We start from the raw sequence: 18741 nt of genomic DNA, 5'->3' as shown, positions 1-18741 counted from the left end.
TGGTCATCAAGACACACTTCCCAACTTTAGCAAAGTGGCATGGCAAGCTTTGAGTGTACCTCTTGGATCTATTGATGTAGAGGACTTATTTTCAAAGTTGGATACCTCCAAGACAGCAAAAGGCTCAACATGAGTGAGGATACTTTGATGAAAATAATGTGAGTGTATGCAAACCAGGATTTCTGGAAAAATTACTAGCTCTGAGAGAGAAACATACCTTTGTACATTTTAAAAAAAAATCAATTATTACGTAGTAAAATGGTTCAAGTCCCTGGTCTAACTGATCCAGACCATGGATTTGAACATGGGTTCTCGCACATGTTAGCTGAGTTCCCTAACTATTGGGCTATTAGCTATTCCTGAATATGAGTTTCTCTCTGATTTTTTAAAAAAAATTGAAAGATATAGTTTTCATTCCCTTGTGGAATGAACCCAAATGTTGAAACCTCCACATTTTTTGTGAAATGGAATTCTTGTTTTCCTTATTTTCTTCTGATTTCATGGCTCTCCACAGCCACCTTTCTAAGCCAGGAAGTATTGACAAGATTTTCTTAAGAATCAATCCTTAATTTTCAGAAGCTTATTGCTTCAAAGCTCACAAAACAATTTCATCTCCAAGTTCATGGCATGGCAAAGTCTGAGTTCACTCTTTCCTCTCAAACCATCTCTTCTTCTGTTCTGTATTAGTGTTGATGATGCCAGCATTTTCTCAGTCTTCTAATTCATAATTTAGGAGTAATTTCAGGTTCCACAAATCTCACATGAAACCCATTGCATTTGTTGTGCCTGTTGTGCCTATCTGGTAAAATGTTATGCATTTTGAGAATAGGGCTATCCTATAGCCTAAGGGAATGCACATTGAACTGCAAGTGACAAGACGGCTCTAGTTGCAATTCCTTCAATTGGCTGCTATTAATATTTCTATGCACTTCAGAGCCCTTATTATTAACTAAGGCTTCATATTGTTACATTATTGGAAAGGACTCTATGATTCACCCATTTTACAAGTAAGATAGATGAGAGGTTACACAGTCACTCATGCAGAGGCCTCCCTCTCATCTTGTAGCCTCCATTTCATTCAGAATGCAACAGCTAAAGTCATCTTCCTAACCTGTTGATGCCTGGTATATCCTAGGGCACAAGGCTCTTGCCCTCCTGAAAATTCACTTCTTTGAAAGTGCCACAAATGCAAACTCATCCCATCATTGCGCCATTATAATCTCAACACTCCACCTCCATTCTCCCTACAGATTTATAGTATGGAGCAGCAATAGCCACTTCATTATTAAGGCTGAAGCTACCATCCCATTATAAGTGCAATTTTCTACTCCCTCCTCAGCTTCCTGAAGTGAAAAAATAGTGTTTCTGAAATTCCAAGGGTTGGGATTTTCTGGAAAGTTTGGGTTACAAATCAGAAAAGTTTGAAAGTTATGATGCTTTGAAAAGTTACTGAAGGTCATTTTTGAGTATTTTGTTGAGTGGCATGTCCTAGAAACTCCAGATTTGTTTTCTTTGCTGAAGAGAAATAGTAGTATATGATGGTTACACCCCTCTCCAGCTCTCTTTTATCCCTCAGAAGGTCACAGGCTCCACCACTCCCTTTGCTCTCCCTTTCCACCTTGGGCTTCCTGCTGCTGTATTAAAATCATAGGCTGGCCAGTTCTCCAGTCCTTTTGCCTCAGCTTTCTCCCATGTTGGGTCTCTTTTACTGCTTCTCAGATGAGTGTGGAGCTCTGCCCTGCGCTTCATCTCTTGGTTTACTCTGTTTCTGCCTCTGAGAGGACTAAAAAGGCAGCCTGCGAGTGTGCTCTGATATCAGCATTGTTCTATATTTTCATGCTTTCAGTGGAAGGAACAGTTCTCTTAGGAGGCCCTCAGTCCCTCTCTCCCCAGACTTCTCTCTCTGGTGCTGCTGTAAGGAAGGTTCTAGATACTATCATCTACTCCCTCCCCTTTTTGGACTCTATGGGGCTTCACTGAAGGGCCTAAAGGCTGCCAGCCTCTTCTTCCCTCGCCCGCCTCCTGCTGTTCTCTCCACTGCAGTGTTGGAGAGAAATGGGAGAGGAAGGTATCTGCCACAAAGATTTTAGTTTGATTAAAAATGAAAGGAGAGATGTTTAATTGGTTGGGATTAGCCCCATTAGATCTTCATTAAAAGTCACAACTGATAGTGATCATTTTAATTGGGGACAACCTGGCTCCAGTCATAATGAAACTAATAGGAAATGGTGGCCATTTTATATAAGGGGGAAAACTTTTAAGAACACTTGAATAATATTGTGAGAGTTGGCAGCTCTATGACTCCAATAAGGTGTGACACCCAAGAGTGCTGGTAAGAGACTACAGTTACAGACTTCCTGTGCGTTAAGGTGGACTGGAGATACTCTGAACAGATGGGCCTGTGATTTAAAATGGCAGGGCAAATATTTTGCTTCCTATTTTTCTTCCCCCACCCTCACCCCTTTTTTTGTTGCTTCTTGCTGCAGCCTTCTTGCCCCAAGACGGGTTTCAGCTATTGCCACTACCCAGGCCCCTAGTTAGTTTCAGGTGTATGCAAACCAGGGTTTCAGATTAATTTTTAAAATTTATAAATTGCGTAGCTGCTGACAGGCATGTATTAATAGTGATAGGAGATGAAGGGGAAAGAACAGGCAAGTGTCTGGGAAAGGGCATGAGGAGGGGGGGGAAATGCAGTGGACTGGGAGGGGAACTTGGTGATATGCACGTGTGCTGTTGGAATTGAGGGCTATGAGAGATAGGAATCTGGTACAACGTGAAAGTGGGATGAAGTGTAGGTGAAAGGGACAAGGGAGCTAAGAAGGGCAGTGCAGAGTTGCAGATGACTAGGGGACATGAAGGAGGATGCAGAGAGGTGCAGAAAACAGAAGATTGCCATTTAGGTAAACTTCAAATGCTTAGCATTTTCCAAATATAAAACTTTTGTGGGTTTTTCAAAAGGGCTCAGAATTGGATGTAATTCTGATAGCATTAAAGTCCATGGCAAAGCTTCCACTGACTTCAGTGGGAGCAGAGGTAGGAGAACACTGATTGCTTATGAAAATCCCAGCCCAAGCATTTAACATTTTCATGTGGAAAAATTTTCCCCTTCTGTTCCCTTCACCATCTTCCACCCCCAAATTTTCAAATACATATAAAAATAACAAAGTACTAGCACTTTTGAAAATCCCCATTCCTATTCAAAGAACCAATTGCCAGTAAAATCCTAGCGATTTGTTATTATGTTCAATTCATATATTGCTGAGAATTTGAAGAGGTTAAATGAAATGTGAGTTGATGGTGTGAGTCAGGTAAAATGAGTTGATGGAATGTACTCCTGTTCATTCCAGACATTTTAACATTTAACATTGGGCTGTTTTGTTTTATTTTTTAAGATATTGTCTTTTTGTAAAGAAAACATGATTTGTGGGTGGGTGGGTATGTATATGTTAACTGGTCACAAGTGAAATACTCTTTCAACCTTAACTCTTTAATGACAATCTGCTAATTCTCGGTAATATCCACATGGTCCTCATCAAATGAATATCTCCTTAATCGCTTTTTATATTTTTATGTAATGGTTTTCAGTTGAATTAGGTGAATTGCTCTTTATAAAAGTTTATCCCAATAAAATTTCACTTTTTTCAGGCAATAGGGAAGAGTTTTATAATAATAAGAATCATAATAAATAATAAAAATTCCTGCTTAAAGGGAAAAAGTATTCTCATGTTTAAAGCAGGATCATGAGACATAAGTTCTGGGCTCTTCTCACAACTCTGCTACTGACTCAAAGTGTAACTCATTTCCTATATGTTTAACATGTATACTCTGCCTGAGTGCACAGAGATAAAACAAGGCTTTGAGATCCTAGGATGAAAGATAACTAGAGAAATACAGTATTATTAAACTTACTTTATGTGAGGCTATTTTAAAATAATTCAGTTATGTGGTATTGTGTACATTTATCTCCTTTAGAAAATATTGGGGTACCTGAATTGGCTTTAAAAAATCAACATGGAAAAGAAACAACTAGTACGTAAACTTAAAATTGATTTGATCTGATCATCTCTGAACATGGCTGAGATTGATTAAAAGTTTAAAGTAGTATATGTAGTAGCTGAGTGCTAGTTATCTAGGCCTCATTCTGAGCTGGCTCAGCCCCTACTGAAAATCGTAGCTATCGAGGGCACTGAGCATGTTGCTGGATTTGTAACTTTCCAGCAACAGGTTAGCTGGAAAAAATCTGTAAAATTTGGCACTGGAACAAGAAATATGTGAACCTGTCACCCGTGAGCAGTCTCAAAGGGCAAGCTGCTTTGCATGAGCTAATTAACCTTAGGAAATAATTACACAAATATGCAAATGTTGTTTAGATAATTCCATGTGTTATCAGCTCAGGTAGTCCATCATAACAGCAGACCTTGCAATGTCTAGGTGTTAGAATCTGGCATAGTTGATAAGGCTTTGGTTCCTGCCTCACTTCAGCGAGGTATTTCACAATTAATGACTGCAATATTACATTAGTAAATTCAACCTGTATTCTGAATGCAGCAGAACATAGCACTGTATTTACTGTATGCACACTGCTTATCTGTGTACTCTGATGGCTTGATTCATTAAAATGTTATATATTTTACAACTCTTACACGGGCAAACTATACAATATTGCAAAAACGACAAACAAAAAAAATGAGGCCACTCATTATATTATTTGCAAAATAGACTTGCCAGAGAATATGCCCACAAGCATTTGTTTGTTTCTGATAGTTACAAGGTAAAGTATTTTACCTGCTATTTGCAACAGTACAGCTGAATTTTCTCATAGTGCAAGCAGTATATTATATCTGCTTGGAACAGAAGACTTTTGGCAGCATTTTATAAAACAATGCTTCTTGTTAATATTCTACAGATTCTGAGATGTTGTTAATATGAATATGCAATACATAATTAAGTTCTCTAGGTCAAAACTGGACAAAACAGTACCAAGGATAACAAAAACAAGACTATGACATAATAGATTTCATGTTAGCTGATAAATTTTATGATTCTGAGAAAAGGAAGGAGTGAGAGCAGCAGAATAAGGATAAGAGACTTTTTTTTTAAAAAAAGCAGACTTTAACAGACTCAGAGAACTGGTAGATGAGGTCCCATGGGAAATGAAGCTAAGGGGAAAAGGAGTTCAGGGGAGCTGGCAGTATCTCAGGAGAGAATATTAAAGGCAAAGCTGCCATCTATCCTGATGCAAAGGAAAGATAAAAAGAATAGTATGGTTATCCCCATTGTTCAGGTCCCTATGTACCGCTTCAGTGGTGAAAAGAGCCTAGAACCTGTCCATATGTGGCCTGCTGAGAATTCCCCCAGCATGGGAGAGTTCTTAACATGCATTCAGGTACTGTGCTCAGGCATGAAGGATGCACTAGAGCAGGGGTGGTCAAACTTACTGAGTGTGCGAGCCACATATGACAATCTTCAGAAGTTCGAGAGCCGGGGTGCACCTGCCTATGCTCAGGGCTTCAGCCCTGAGGAAGGTGCCTGAAGGGGCTTGAGGCGTCAGCCCCATTGCTGCTGAAGCCCTGAGTCCTGGCAGGCGCACCCTGTTGGGCAGAAGCCCCTAGCCCACCACCCCACTGTAAGGCGGAGCTCAGGAGCTCCCCCCCACCTCCCCAGTCTGGTAGGTGGAAAATGGGGAGGGGGGCATGAGCTGCACTTTAACAGTAAAAGAGTCACATGTAGTTCATGAGCCACAGTTTGGCCACCCCTGCACTAGAGTCAGAGGAGGCAAGGCCAGGGCATTGCTGCACTCTGACTTTTCTCAGAGAGTGTACAGTCTTTAGTCCTAGATATAGGTATAGATTAGATCAGCCTCTGATTTTTCTAACCTATGCCAGAACCTGAGTCAAGGCCAAGCTGATCAGAGGATTAGGGAGACATAACTTGTTCCTTGACCCTTGTTCCAAGTCTGCTGCTTCAAGCAGCTCTCAGATACAACAGAAGATCTGGCCTAGGAATATTAAAATTGCTTTAGAAATATTAATTTATCATTGTCATATTATTTTCATTAAATGTACTGTTAAATTACTGTGATTAAACTTTTTGCATTAGAATGAAAAGCTCCAAGTTAACAATTTATGACCATTTTTTGAGGCAGTAGTCATTTGGTTTGGAAAGCTAGTCTGTTTTTTGTATATTGCTAATGGGTAGTATTTAAAAGATATAAAGCAATACTTTGAGTGTTCATTTCTATCTTAGCCAAAAAAGCTTAATGCTACTTCCACTGGAAACATCTGGTGATCCTTTTGTTGTTGAAAAGGAACTGTTCCATGTGGCAAAAACAGGTTATCTGATAATCCTATGTTCCTGTCATTAACCTCCCCAGAACCTCATAGATGGGTATCTGTGTTCCAATTACCTTTTTGAATCAGGAGTGGGGGTTTTTTAGCTAGCTTCTGAAACTGTGTAATTCCTTTAATATGCTGTATAAACTACAATAGTAGTGAAATAAAGATGGTCATTAAGACAGGTTCAAATTTCATTGTTTATTAGGGAATTAAATGGTATGTTAAATCCTATTCATAATATATTATTTCTTTAAAAAATGAATTGTGTAAAATTTTTCATAGTAGCAGCAAATTGTAAATTAGGCATCAGATATTTTAGGGTCTGAGGCAGGTACTCCGCCCTCCACCTGAGCAGAGCTCAGCTGCAGTGGAGAGGGGAGAGGGAATGTGAGCACTTCGTGATTGTCAGCCACCCAGCCCCAACTTAAATTAAAACTGCAGAGGAGCAGCTCTAGTTTACATTACTCTCGTAATGTCACTCGGTGACCTTGTGCCAATGGATGAGCTCCACTTTGTCATACCCCGACAATGTCTCTTCACTTTCCTTACACCAGGAGTTGGGAGGCTGCTGGCACAGGAAGCAGAATATTGCAGTCTATACTCCAGCCATTTTGCATTGTATAAGCAGCACGTTAGAGGCCTTAGCAGGCTGGAGAATCTGACCCTCAAACTTTTAAACTAGAATAACTTCTTAAATTCTCTGATATTTATATGGATGGAAAGTTTTGCAAAATTTCTTAGCTGATCTGAGTGGGCTGCTTCTAAATTTCAAGTGGTAAATACAAGGCAAGAAATGTTAAAACCCCCCCAAATATTCTCTTTTTTAAGCAAGATTCAGATAAGTTAGTCAAACAAACGTGACTCTACAAAATCTTTCTTCAATGAGTCTCACCATAATTTGTACGAGATAGGCAAAACTAAATGTAAAATGCACAAAAAATCTGCTTTTAAGCCAAAAGTCACCAGAGACCAATTTAATCTAAAGTTTATATTAAGGAATTTATTTCAGTTGAATGTCAGAATAAAAAACAAAAACAAAAATCAGTAGTAATCATACTACATTGGCTGCAACATTTTCAAATTTGGATTCCTCAGGATAGGCACATAACATCTATTTAGGATCCTGAATAAACTATTTGATTTTCAGAGTGCTGAATGCCCATGGCTGTTATTAACTTCAATACCATTGAAAGTCAAGCCATTTATTTAGGCACATAACTATGGGGTTTAGATATCCAACTTGAGGTATGTATGATGGAAAATTTTGACCTGGGCTTCTATAGCAGCCTTCTAGTCAATGATCTCAAAACACTTTACAAATGACAATGAATAAAGCCTCACAACTGCCTTATGAGGTAGGTAATATAACCTTTCACTCCCTTTTTATGTGGTCATAGAGAAAATTACGGAAAGTATGACAAAGAGGCCTGTACTTCATTAAGTAACTTAACAAGTTAACATGTAAAGGCAGGATAATCTGGTAGCAGTAAAAGAATGGGAAGTAACAGCTACCTTGGATTGGCACCTTCTGTACTGAAATTCCAGTACTCAGCACCCTAATTTATCCAAGGCCAGATAGACCCACTTAATCCTCAGACCCTGATGGGACTGACATAAATTCAAATTCCAGAGAGCCTGGCAGTTCTGTGGAGACTGCAGTGCCTAACTCTCTATTAGATAGCCCGCTCCCTCTTACATGGCAGCAGCGTTGGTTTGTTTTTTTCCCAGAAAGTTGCTTGAAATCCTGACCATAGAATATCATACAGTCATTGAAGATTAGGGTTGGAAGAGACCTCAGAAGGTCATCTAGTCCAATCCTCTGCTCAAAGCAGGATCAACACCAACTAAATCATCCCAGCCAGGGCTTTGTCAAGCCGGGCCTTAAAAACCTCTAAGGATGGAAATTCCACCATCTCCCTAGGTATCACATTCCAGTGCTTTACCACCCTCCTCGTGAAATAGTTGTAGTGGGTTGGATCACAGAAACCCTCTTGGGGATGTCAACTGGTTGCCAAGACTACTTCTGCCCCTGGTTTCCCTGCCAGCTTGGGACTCCAGAACCCTGCCTGGATGTGCCAGACACACTTGCTGGACACAAACACAGACCCAGGTCTGAACCACATCCCACAAACTGCCAGCTTAACTGAAAGCATCTTAAGAAGTCTTTCTTTCTTTAACACTCAGATGCCCAACTCCCAATGGGGTCCACACCCCAAATAAATCTGTTTGACCCTGTATAAAGCTTATACAGGGTAAACTCATAAATTGTTCGCACTCTATAACACTGAATGAGAGATATGAACAGCTGTTTCTCTCCTCCTGCCCCCCCCACCCGCTATTAATACATACACTGGGTTAATTAATAAATAAAAAGTGATTTTATTAAATACAGAAAGTAGGATTTAAGTGGTTCCAAGTAGTAACAGACAGAACAAAATAAATTACCAAATAAAATAGAGCAGGCAAGTCTATGCCTAATACAGTAAGAAAACTGAATACAGATAAAACCTCGCTTTCAGAGGTGTTCCAGTAAGCTTCCTTTCACAGCCTAGTCTCCTTCTAGTCTCACCCCCTCTAGTTCCAGCAAGCACTCTCACCCCCTCTAGTTACTGTCCTTTGTTCCAGTTACTTTCAGGTATCCTTTGGGGGTGGCTATCTCTTGAGCCAGCTGAACACAAAATGCAGGGGTCTCCCAAAGGTTTAAATAGACTTTCTCTTGTGGGTGGATACCCCTCCCTCCCCCGGTGCAGAATTCCAGCTACAAGATGGCATTTTGGAGTCACGTGGGCAAGTCACATATCCATGCATGACTCAGTTTTTACAGGCAGCAGCCATTGCCCACATACTATCTTCTCTAGGAAGACTTCTTATGTGGATTGGAGCCTTCCAAGATCCATTTTTTGTTAAGTGTTTCTGTATTGAGCACTTAATTTGCACATTCCTTTCTGAAGAAGCTAACCAAATGCTTTACTAAGGCTACTTAAAAATCAAGCAAGTACTCAGCCAATATTCATAACTTCGAATACAAAAATGATACATGCATACAAATAGAATGAATAGATTTAGTAGATCATAACCTTTACAGAGATATGTTACATGGCATAGGTAGCATAAAATATATTCCAGTTATGTTATATATACATTCATAGGCATATTTCCATAAAGCCTTATGGGGTGCACCGTCACAATAGTGTTTCCTAATATCCAACCTAGACCTCCCCACACTGCAACTTGAGACCATTGCTTCTTGTTCTGTCATCTGCCACCACTGAGAACAGCCCAGCTCCATCCTCTTCAGGTAGTTGAAGGCAGCTATCAAATCCCCCCTCACTCTTCTCTTCTGCAGACTAAATAACCCCAGTTCCCTCAGCCTCTCCACGTAAGTCCTGTGCCCTAGCCCCCTAATCATTTTATTTGTCCTCTGCTGGAGTCTCTCCAATTTGTCCACATCCTTTCTGTAGTGGTATGCAATACTCCATATGTGGCCTCACCAGTGCCGAATAGAGGTGAATAATCACTTCCCTCGATCTGCTGGCAGTGCTCCTACTCATTCAGCCCAATATGCCGTTGGCCTTCTTGGCAAAAAGGGCACATTGTTTACTCATATTCAGCTTCTCATCCACTGTAATCCCCAGGTCCTTTTCTGCAGAACTGCTGCTTAGCCAGTCAGTCTCCAGCCTGTAACAGTGTATGGGATTCTTCCTTCCTAAGTGCAGGACTCTGCACTTGTCCTTGTTGAACCTCATCAGATTTCTTTTGGCCCAATCCTCCAATTTGTTTAGGTCACTCTGGACCCTATCCCTACCCTCCAGCGTATCTACCTCTCCCCCCATCTGCGAATTTGCTGAGGGTGCAATTCATCCCATCATCCAGATCATTAATAAAGATGTTGAACAAAACCAGCCCCAGGACTGACCCCTGGAGCACTCCTCTTGATACCGGCTGCTAACTAGACATCGAGCCGTTGATCACTACCCATTGAGCCCAACAATCTAGCCAGCTTTCTATCCACCTTGTAGTCCATTCATCCAGTCCATACTTCTTTAACTTGCTGGCAAGAATACTGTGGGAGACTTTACCGAAAGCTTTGCTAAAGTCAAGATATATCACATCCACCACTTTCCCCATATCTGCAGAGCCAGTTATCTCATCATAGAAGGCAATCAGGTTGGTCAGTCATGACTTGCCCTTGGTGAATCCATGTTGACTGTTCCTGATCACTTTCCTCTCCTCCAAGTGCTTCAAAATGGATTCCTTGAGGACCTGCTCCATGATTTTGCCGGGGTTCTCTTTCTTCCCTCTTGCCTTTTTCCAGTCATCCGGAACCTCCCCCAATTGCCACGAATTTTCAAATGGCTCTGCAATCACAACAGCCAACTCCCTCAGCATCTTTGCATGCATTAGATCTGGACCCATGGACTTGTGCATGTCCAGCTTTTCTAAATAGTTCTAGTCCTTTTCTAATAGTCTAAATAGACCAGCTTCAAAGTAAAATTATTCTGATACCTATTGTAAAGAAATAGCTTTCACTTTAAAATATATCACTTCATTCAATAGCGTTCCCCTGTCCCTGATCCTATCTGTGCTATCTGTGGGTTAGCAGTGTGTACAGAACAATACAACGTATTTTGCATTCATGTATGTAGTGTTGTTGTATCCTTGTTGATCCCAGGATATTAGAGAGACAAGTTGTGTGAGGTAATATCTTTTGTTGGACTAACTTCTGTTGGCGAGAGAGACAAGCTTTTGAGCTCCACATTCTAGCACTTCACCGTTAAGGGTCCCTTAGAATATGTTCTAACCACTTATGCTAAACTATTGGTTCAATCCTGTATTTAGCTGTGACCCTTGAGTACCTTTCCCAGACCTGATGAAGAGCTCTATGTAGCTCGAAAGCTTGTCTCATTCACTAACAGAAGTTGGTCCAATAAAAGTTGTTACCTCATCCACTTTGTCTCTCTATTTTACACTAAGGCACTTTAACAATAAAAAAGAAAAACAGAAGTTATAGTCCAAAGTAACTAATTTTAGACAGAACCGTCTTTTTGCTTTTGTATATAAAAAAAAATCTTGAATTGAATCTTCATGCTGGAATGTATGAAATCGAACAGTTAATTATTTGGTTTATCGGACTGTTGGTTTTGCTTTAATTAGTGGGAGTTATTTGTAGATTTCGAGACTCTCACTTGATTTCTGGATCCTTTGGAAGCTTCCAGGTGTAGTCCTAAGATTGTATGCTTTTGCCCTAATGGTACACAGAATAATAAAAATGGGATGCACCGGGATTTGACGCACAATTTTTAACTAAAAATAACTGATCCTTCTTTCCCTTTGTCAGAACTCAGAACTTGGTTAAATTGCTTTTACAATTATTAATTTTATTCTCGATTAAAAACTAACTCTAAGTCTCATTCATTTGACTAAGGAAAACTCCTTAGCTATTATTATTTTATTGTATTGTGTTATTTATAGTACCATAGCTCCTAAACTTTTCCTAGAGAAAACCTTTTGTTTCAACATTTTTCTTCTATAGCAATCCCAGTTAAAACATACATAACTCCCCTTAATTAACCTCCAGACCATACTGCTCTATTTTATCTTAAACAAATCTCTAGAGGGGAAAAGTGATTCATTTGCAAACCTCTGCTTTGCTAATAGAAGCAAAAACACATTCCAGTCTGTCTTTACTTGGACCCAGATCATGTATTTGGATTCAAGTGGTCGGAGTCTTGTATCTTTATGTTCAAATTGGAGAACCAGAGTTGAAAGACAGAAAATATCCCTTCCCTTGCATGGAGATGAACGCAGCTCTTGATACCTAATAGGTTGACACTTCATTGTGTCATTGAGAGTCAGCCAATCAATAATAAGAATCTGCCCAGGTCTAAGGAACTTTGTGGCTGTTTTGAAAATTTGATAAATATTTCCTATCCTGTTACCAGTCCGACCTTGTATATTAAACGGTAGGAGTAAAGCTTTGTTCTCAGTTTCCGCTCGTTAAAACAACAGCAGATAAAAGTTTCAAAATTGTCCATGTGATTTAGGAGCCTAATTGCTTTATTCCAAAGTGATTTAGGCACTTGGGACCCTAAGTCTCATTGGGACATAGGCTCCTAAGATGCCTACATCATTTTTGAAAAAGGGACTTAAGCTCATTTTTGAAAATTTTACAGTCTATCTACAATTTATATGAATAATTAACGTTGAAATCTTTAGAATCCTATGGCTACCTGTTGTCCTCACTGCTATTTACTTACTTGTGATTTTTATATCACTTATTAATGGCTTTTCAACTAAGGAAGTGCTGCTTAGTATCAGGCATTTCATGTTTATTACATTGATACTTGATTAAGAGGTACTAATAGTAAGAGGTAAGTGAGGCCCAGAGAGATTAAATACCTTGCTGATAGGTACATAGAAAGTAAGTAACAGAGGTAGGAATGTACAGCCTAGCTATTCTGATCACCAGTCCTTTGGTTTTAACTAGTAGGGGAGAGCAAATTCTCTAACTCCCAGGCCCCAAAATAATGAGTATTACTAGAAAATGGTCAAGGCCTGCTCTATCTGCATTGTATATTAGCTTGTAATTGCAAAATAACATAGAATAAGTATGGTTTAAAAATTCAGCTAGGTCATTATGGAATTAGACCATATCCTTTATTGTTAGAACATGTAGATGTATCGCAACAATGGAAAAAATACTAGAGAGTGAGATGAAGCTTCTGTTTTATTATTGTTCTTATTCTGTTTATTGGATTAAGTCTTAACTTCATACAAACAAAAACTTTTTAGTGAACAAATATTTGATGCAAAGTTGTCAAAAGTTTGAATCTGATCAGCATCTCTGGCCTACTGGGTGACTTTGGGCCAGTCAAGTCATTCTTTGCTTCCGTTTCCCCATCTGTAAAATGAGGATGACGATACTGACCTCCTTTGTTAAAGAGCTTTGAGATCTACTGATGAAAAGCGTATATAAGAACTAAATATGTTATTCTGTATTAAATTTGCGTGAGGCTGTTTAGCTGAAATGCCATTATAGTGCTTAGACTTCCTGTAACTGCACAATTTTTTGTTTACATTCAAAGAAAGCAGATTTTGCAGTCTTTAAATCACATTCTCAGGGTTGTTTTGTTTTTGTTTTGATTTTTTTTAAAACAAGGATGAATCAGTGAATTTTTGTGACACTAGCACAAATGTATTTGTGGTTTCTTTGAACAAAACCTTTTAACAACTAGGAATATGTTGCCTGTAGACAAAACTGTCAGTTTGCAAGAGATTATAGTGAATAATATACTTCTCTGTGTAGGATAATGGCTCTCCTGAAGAACATGCAATTTATGTGTGGGACCACTTTATTGCCGAGTCAGCAGCTGAAAACGTATTTTTTGTCGCTCACAGTTATGGTGGACTTGCATTCGTAGAGTTGGTAAGTGTTGACTTTTCCATTGCCCTATTTGCTGAGGGCTTTCACATATCTGAAGAAGTTAAATTTAATGTTCTCTTTCCAAAGAGGGTGGACAATTTAGAACTCTAAACAGCTTTTCACATGGTATGTTTAGGTTTTAAAAAAAAAAATTAAAAACACTGTTTTTTCCTCTGTTGATTATTTACCGAATTATAAGTCAGTCACATAGGGCTTCATGCTTATAGAAGCCAGGGAAGTCCAAACCTGTGGATCCTAACTGGTGGTATGTATGCAAAAAAAGGGAGAATACAGCTTCTGTCGTGCTCTGTGAGTTCTGGGTTGGGGCTGAATACATGTAAGTACAATGTGTAATGCTCACTGGGTCAGTGTTGTTTTATATGATTTCCTCCAATGCAGTTTGGAACTCAAGTGAGGGAACTTGGAGGCACCTATTGACAGGGAAACTCATAGAGGACCTGATCCAAAGCCCATTAAAGTCACGGGAAAGACTTCTGTTGATTTCATTGGGCTCTGAATCAGTCGCAGTGTGAAGGAAGTACAGGAAAGAGTGTGGACGCAGATTTTGCCACTTCCATGGAAGGCAAACTTGCATATCACTTTCTATGAAAGCATTAGAAGGAAACTGCCTGTTTAAATTCACAGAATTTATAATGGCTCAATGGGACAACTCATGTGCATAAAATTAAGCATATACATTAGTGTTAGCAAGTTCAGGGCCAAAATGTTCAAGCAATTTTGCACCTTGATTTAAAGCTACGGGAGGACATCACAATTGCACTACTGATAAGTTGGGTTGCTGTGTTTATGTAGTTAAAGTTTTTTGACTGTTTTGCTACTCTGGGAGAAAATAGATGTGTGAGCACCTCTGGTCAAGAGAAGAAATGCTTATATGATTCAAAGATTTTAACAGTTCTTGTTGATTTTTTTTTCCTATGGAAATTAAGGCTATTTCAGTTCTCTCATTGCTTCCACAATCTTTCTTTAAACAGTCTGTAGGTGTGCACGTGTTGAAACCTGAGAATGATGTAGCTGATCTAATCCCACAAATGTTTTACAGTCCTGTCAGTAAATTGTACAAATTTACTTTTATTTCTCAAAACAAAATATATCAAGATACCGAGTTTTGTAGTTGTAAATTATTCTGTGTGTAACACATCTTGACTGTTCATTTTGACCTATAATTGCTGCTGCATAAACTGATTGTATAACGTGAGCTCTTTTCAATTATGTCATGTGATTTGGATTCCGTATATACTGTAATAGTATGAAATATCTATTTCCTTTGCTTTTGTGAACTGTGAAGTTTCAAATGCTCAGATTGTTGGATTATCTTGGTGTGCTTAAATTTTGAAACTGAAATATCTGTAGAATTCAGTAGGTTTTGTCAAGTAATACTGTTTGGGTCACTGGATGCATACAAATATATTTTATGCACGTTTCTGAATAAGCATTTCTTAATATAAGAAGTCAGGAAATACAAAGTGTGTTTGATAATGTTAAATTTTAATAAACAAAGCACTTACTTGAAGGTATTTTGGAATTTTAGTGAGTAAAGTTCTTTCTATCACATTTCAGTCAATGGCTTGAGATGGCGTGGGTAACAGATGACCAATGTGTCATTCCCATTTTGCCTGTTTCTCTCGTCACACTGGTGGATATTTCTCCACTTTTGTTCTAGTTTAATATGAAGCACACAGATGTTTCAGAACAAGACTTGACTTCTGACCTTGGGGCTTCTAGGGTCAGGGTGCTCAGGGCCTGTGAAATTATCACAAGCTGAGCTAAAGTTTTTCTCCATCACAGGAAGTAACCAGTAAGCAAGAAGTTAAAAAGGAGCTTTGTCATAGAGACAAGATGGTTTCAGTAAGGGTCAGCTTCTGTAGTCTGCGATCTCCACAGGAGGTGCATGCATGGGAGGAAGAATATAATATATAACTACTGGCACATCACATATCTGTCATGGAAAACTAGACCTGAGAAGTATATTTAATGTAATAGTCCTTATTTTTTTTTAAATTGTGATTAACACCTATTTTTGCATTCGCTGTTAAATAAATAAATCAGAAAACTTATTTTTATGTATTGGTTTTGTTGGCAGTAGACGTTTAGCTTGGGGGTTGCCCCGAATTATAACAGAAACAAATATTGAACTACAATAATAAAGGTTTTATTTTTACCATAATATTAAGTGGTCAGATTTGCTTAATATTTTTCTTCTTTCCTTCCCTAGAAAATATTTTCACTAAGAAAGTTTCAGCTTGTTTTTAAAAGCGGTTTTTAGTAACTAGAAAAATGATGCTTCTAACCTTTTTGCTCTATCCATCGCCAAAATGCTATTCTGTAATCCTGAAGAGTAGCAATAAAGTAAATATAGTAGCTTGTGGAGAATTAATGTCCTAGAGAAAATATTCATATTCATTCTCTCTCTCTCTCTCTCTCTCTCTCTCACACACATACGTACATACGTAAATGCAGTAGTTATGTAGACTCCTTGTACACTTCTCATCTGTTTTCATTCCCCTTGCAGAGGGCAACATGAAACTTCTGTTTTTTACTTGGAATGTAGGGCCTTGCCTATGCCTTTTGCACCAGATTGTACCCACAGAGAGTAAAATAAACCACAGACTTTAAAATAAATGCCTTTTATACCTTGTGTTGGTATGCATGCAATGTATGCTGTTGAATGTGTTCTGATTGTTCACAATTATTTAATCACTGAAAACCTCTAGGTTTTCATTGCTTCCTTGGGGAATCCACTCTAAAAGTAACTGTCACTATAGAGTTAAAAGTCCAGAGACTTGACATTAAATGACAGTTAGATTGTGGCGTTTAGTAACAGCCTATAGTTGAAAGTAATGTAAAGCTGCTTTTTTCTGCAGAAGGAGCAGGAGGCATTCAGCCTTACCAAGGCAGAATATCTTCAGGCACAAACTGGTTGCACCCTGTAACACGTTTAGCTGGTGCAGCCAGCTAGCTCTGTTCCATTTACTTCCCCCATGCACACTCCTGTTGGGTGACTTACTCTGGGAGGGAAGCATTTTGGTAGCAGTCTCTATGCTCCGCAAAGTGCTGGGGCAACAACTATGGCCAGCCCTCATGAAGTCTGAACAAAAAGGGGGAGCATCATTATTCAGTTGCCATTACTCTGTAGCTGTATAAGGTCTAGCTCACAGTCTAGCTTTTAATTTTGATTTTTGGTTGCCAAAGCAAAAAATCAAGATGTGATTTGCAAGATACTTATCTAACAAAGTTAAAATTTTCTAATATTTGTCACAAGGTACATTATGGTATTTTTATTGTTGTCCCAAACTTTTGCCTTTGTATGCACATGTAGGTGTTGATATTTGAGATGTTAAGGAAAACAGAGTAAGTCTGCAACATCATGCTTGAATGTACAGAAACGGTTATCCTGTTACTGCAGCGTAGGCACCCAATTCCTCTACCTTACTTGGTCACAATTACAAGAGAAATCATTGAAAGTGATTTAGCATGTGTGGGAAGTAAAGTTTCACCAATAAGTGTAATTAGTTATATTGTTTATAGTTTGAATTACAAGTAAGAATCATAAGACTACTACTAAACTGTATCTTAACATTTATTAATTAAAAATTTGTATAGTTGTAGTTTGAAATTAAATGTGCAGCAAACAGATGTCTAAAAAGTAAATTATTTTTTAAATACACAGTACTAAAAATAGTTGTAGGTCATGGTCTTTTCCTAATTACTGATTTTGAAAACTCAAAACCTGATTCATGAACATATATTATCAATCTTCTGTTTGTTATCCAACGCACAGTATATTTCAGCTGGGGATTTATTTTCCAAAGCAGCTTGCTGTACTTGATGGTAAACAATAGAATTTGCGCAACTCCTATGAAATTTAATAGAAAGTGAGATTTTTAAGTTGGAATCCTTTTATGTGTGGTCAGTGAAAAGAAAAAGACCTGCCACTGAGTCTTTCTGCCAGTTTTGTGGTGATACAATTTTACTTCATGTTATGAAAATGTTTTTCTGTCCCCTGTTCCTGTATGAAAGATCCACTCATGTGTGAGGCCCTGAATGTGCAGTTGGATCCATGTAGTTGGATCCTTGTGCCTATGTGGAACCCCTGGGCCACCCTTGCAGATCCAATTACAGGACTGGGGCCTAACTGCGTATGCAGGAGAAAACAAATTCAGACAGACTAGTTTTCTGGTATCACTTTTAAAACAAATGCATTTCTATGCTTTTACCCTTACTGGGTGACAACTGCTCATATTTCAGAATCTCCAAAAGAATTGCCAGTCCCAGACTTTCAAAATCATTAATCAAGCCCCTCAAAATCAAGAGTTTGGCTTACAAATCATGAGATATTTTTAAATGATCATTTTGGGCTTCTTTTTTATTTGCCTTCTGCTTTTTGAACCTTTGTGATTCATATTGTCAAGTTTTTTACCACAATACCGAATGCTAGAAACTTCCTTTTTTGTTTTTAAATACATCAATTCAGCTTTAAGAAAAACACCAGATAGCACAAGACTTGTGATAAACTTGTGAGAGATGGCAACATTATCTCAAATTTTCAGTGTTTGCTGTTGCAATGATTGTTCATCAGAGAGCAATCAGGGAATTAAACTTTGGTACATCAGCAAAGGAAAAGTAGTTGAACTATCTTTTATTTAGATGAAAAACCACCCAACCCATTGTAGTCTTTGACTAAAGCGTTGTATGTATGTATTGATATTAAGTTGTAGATAACACACAGATTTTACCTATAGATTGTTAAAATTTTAAAGACATAGTAAAAAGCTGTAAAGTGCTGATGAGGTCAACATATTACATGAGTAGTTGAATTGCTAAACATACTGTAGAGTGCTATGCTTTTCATACGATAATCTTCCATTGAAAAGTGTTTAGACTCAGATTCAGAAAAAATTACTATAGTTTGATTATTTTAAACCACAGTCCACTGAAATTACAATATCTGCATTCTTAGGCATA

At 38.5% G+C, this 18741-nt stretch overlaps 1 protein-coding gene across 7 annotated transcripts in view; it reads left to right on the top strand.

The window, feature by feature from the left end:
• Positions 1-18741, top strand: part of ARB2A (ARB2 cotranscriptional regulator A) — a 363334-nt gene that overhangs the window by 198028 nt on the left and 146565 nt on the right. For 6 of the 7 annotated variants that reach the window (XM_075128571.1, XM_048851080.2, XM_048851076.2 and 3 more), the window contains one exon: positions 13642-13761. The exons of the other annotated variant lie outside the window; for it this stretch is intronic. In XM_075128571.1, the coding sequence (XP_074984672.1) occupies positions 13642-13761 (120 nt within the window). The remainder of the gene's footprint in view (positions 1-13641; positions 13762-18741) is intronic. 7 annotated transcript variants of the gene reach the window in all.

Source organism: Caretta caretta, chromosome 5, assembly GCF_965140235.1.
Source record: "Caretta caretta isolate rCarCar2 chromosome 5, rCarCar1.hap1, whole genome shotgun sequence".
Taxonomy (NCBI): domain Eukaryota; kingdom Metazoa; phylum Chordata; order Testudines; family Cheloniidae; genus Caretta; species Caretta caretta.
Note: the sequence above shows the minus strand (reverse complement) of the source record. Positions and strands in the feature narration are given on the sequence as shown.